We start from the raw sequence: 2,828 nt of genomic DNA, 5'->3' as shown, positions 1-2,828 counted from the left end.
AAAAAAAAAAACCTCTCCAAAAGAAGAAGGAAAAAAAAAGATTGGCCTCTTATCCTAAAGTTCATCTCTGAGTTTCAGAAGTTTCTAGTTCTTTTATTTTTTCCAAGTTTATTTATTTATTTCATGGGTGAGAAGCACCCTCAAGAGGGTCTCATACCATGATCTGCCCTCATCTCTCCCAGTCAGCAGGATCACAGACACACACTCAGTGTGTAAGCCAACCCAGGAACTGAATTACAATCTAAATGGTTTCCAGGGTCACAGAGTGCTATGTTATATCGCTGTGCCTGGGTCAAAGTTTCTATTTCTCTTCTATTTGCCAGAGTGTGCGTGTGCTTGTTAGAGAGAGAAAGTACCCTCTCCCCCCATGAGGCGTGGTCACTCCACAATCATTTGTCCTCCATTTCTCCATCCGGCCAGGATTTTGGGCATGCATGCACAGTGCCTGATGGTTTTTCAAGCCACAGGAGCCAGAATTAGAACTGCAGTCAGCCATGCAGGATGCGGCTTCTCATGCACAGTGCTCAACCACTATATTACAAGGCTCTCTCTAGTCCTTAAAAAAAGGAAACCTACCTCTTCAGGCTCTGGTATTCCTTTTATTTTTTTAAGTAAATCTCTGAACTCACCTGGACGCCAGTTATAGTTGTTTGGTTGACTCCAAAAGGTTCTATAGAAGTGACTTCCAACACAGCAGTACCTGCAATGGAACCAGCTTTCAGGAGTCCTTGGCCATCCTCTTCAATGACAGATGAATTAGGGAAACACTTGAGAACACGGGAACTCACAATGGCAGCGCCTTCCCTAGGGAACAAATGGAGCAAGTGGCATTTTTTAAAAAAAGAATTATTTACTGTATTTATTATTATTATTTTTAAAATTTGCTATAGGGATGGGACCAGCAGGTGGTGTGGTGGCTAAGGCACTAGACACACCCACATGTCTAACCACAGTTCAAGTCCCAGAACTGGTGGTGTGGTTTTTCTCTCTCTCTCTCGGTGTGTGTGTGTGTGTGTGTGTGTGTGTGTGTGTGTGTGTGTGTGTTGCTCTCCCTCTGGTCCAAATGAAAAATAAATGAATAAATAAAGTTAAATAAATAATTCTTTTTTTTTTCTTTTGGAGAGGTTTTTCACTATAGGGCGTGTGCGCTCACCAGACAGACAGAGAGAGACAGAGAGACAGAAAGCGAGAAATCACCCCCCAGTGGGGATGGCCACTCCACAATCCCTTCTCCTCCATTCTCCTCTCGGGATCTTAGGCATGCACACACACGTGCCCGGCGTGAGTTTTAAGCCACCGGGTCTGGGATGCGAACTGCGGTCGACTACATGGGAGTCCAGCGACATAGCCATTACGCTAACTGCTGGTCCCTTAAATAAATAATTCTTTTAAAAAACTTAACTTATATAAAAAAAATTTTGCAGGGCATATACACTCATCAGAGAGAGAGACAGAGAGAGAGAGAGAAAGTGAGAAAGCAAGCCACCAGGTCTGAGATTCAAACCATTGTTAGCCATGTGGGAGTCCAGTACCCCAAACAAAACACCACCTGCTGGCCCCGCAAGTGACATCTTTTGGGGGCCCAGTCCTACTAGAGAGAAAGGAGTAGACTGCCAAGATTATAGTTAGAGGTTGTACTTGAGGAAGCTGCTTGCTATTCTTCATGTTGTGTGCTTATTTGTTCCTCAGATGGCAATTATAATTCTCTGGATTATGTTTATCTCTTTAAAAATCAGATCTTGGGACTGGCAGGTGGTGTGGTGATTAAGGTGCTGGACTCCCACATAGGCTACCACGGTTCGAGTCCCGGACCCAATTCAAGTCCCAGAACTGGTGGCTTGCTTTCTCACTTTCCCTCTGTCTCTCCCTATCCCTCTCTGGTCAAATTAAAATAAGTAAGTAAATAAATAAAGTTGAATAAGATAATTCTTTAAAAAATATTTTCCAGTTTTTCTTCTTCTTCTTTTTTTTTTCCTGAGAGGTTTTTGCTATAGGACATGTGCAGTCGCCAGAAAGACAGAGAGACAGAAAGTGAGAAATTGCCCCCCAGGGCAGATGGCCATGCCACAATCCCTTTTCCTCCATTCTCTTGGGATCTTGGGCATGTATGCACATGTACCTGGTATGAGTTTAAGCCACCAGGTTAAGGACTCGAACCGCAGTTGACTACATGGGAGTCCAGTGAGATAGCCATTATGCCAACTGCTGATCCCTCCCAGTTTTTTATTTCAAAGAGAGATTTTTGCTGTAGGACACATGCACTCACTGGAGAGACAGAGAGACAGAAAGTGAGAAATCACTCCCTAGGGGGATGGTCACATTGCTTTCCCCTCTCCTCCATTCTCCTCTTGGGATTTTGGTGATGCATGCACATGTGCCCAGCATGAATTTCAAGCTGCTGAGTCTGGGATTCGAACAACAGTCAGCCATGTGGGAGTCCCTTGATGTAACCATTATGCCATCTGCAGTCCTTAAAACTCAAATATATTGGTCAGTTGGTCATGTGGTACTGCAGGATATTGAATTCCACAGAACCAATGTTCAGTTCAAGATCTGGGCCTGGCAGTTTGGAAAACATGCTGGGCACATATGTGTATGCCCAAAAGCCCAAAAGGAGGGAAAAGAAAAGAGAAAAAATTGTGGTGTAGCCATGTCCCATGTCCCCAGGTCCCATGGGGGGGTGCTTTCTCATTTTCCCTCTTTGTCTGTCTCTTGGGAGAGCACACGTACCCTCTGGAATATTATTAAAAAATCAAATCTGGGTGGACAAGCCGGTGGCATAATGGCTATGTCGCTGGACTCCCATGTAGTCGACGGTAGAGGGAAAC

The 2,828-nt window shown here is 44.4% G+C and overlaps 1 protein-coding gene across 1 annotated transcript in view; it reads right to left on the bottom strand.

The window, feature by feature from the left end:
• The window catches only part of NUP210L (nucleoporin 210 like), a 169,517-nt gene that overhangs the window by 37,535 nt on the left and 129,154 nt on the right, over window positions 1-2,828 (bottom strand). The window contains exon 30 of the mRNA XM_006159801.2: window positions 630-804. Within this exon, the coding sequence (XP_006159863.1) occupies window positions 630-804 (175 nt within the window). The remainder of the gene's footprint in view (window positions 1-629; window positions 805-2,828) is intronic.

The sequence above is a fragment of the Tupaia chinensis genome, unplaced genomic scaffold (assembly GCF_000334495.1).
Source record: "Tupaia chinensis unplaced genomic scaffold, TupChi_1.0 Scaffold000659_1, whole genome shotgun sequence".
NCBI lineage: Eukaryota > Metazoa > Chordata > Mammalia > Scandentia > Tupaiidae > Tupaia > Tupaia belangeri.
The sequence above is the reverse complement of the archived record's forward strand: the minus strand, read 5'-3'. Positions and strand labels throughout refer to the sequence as shown.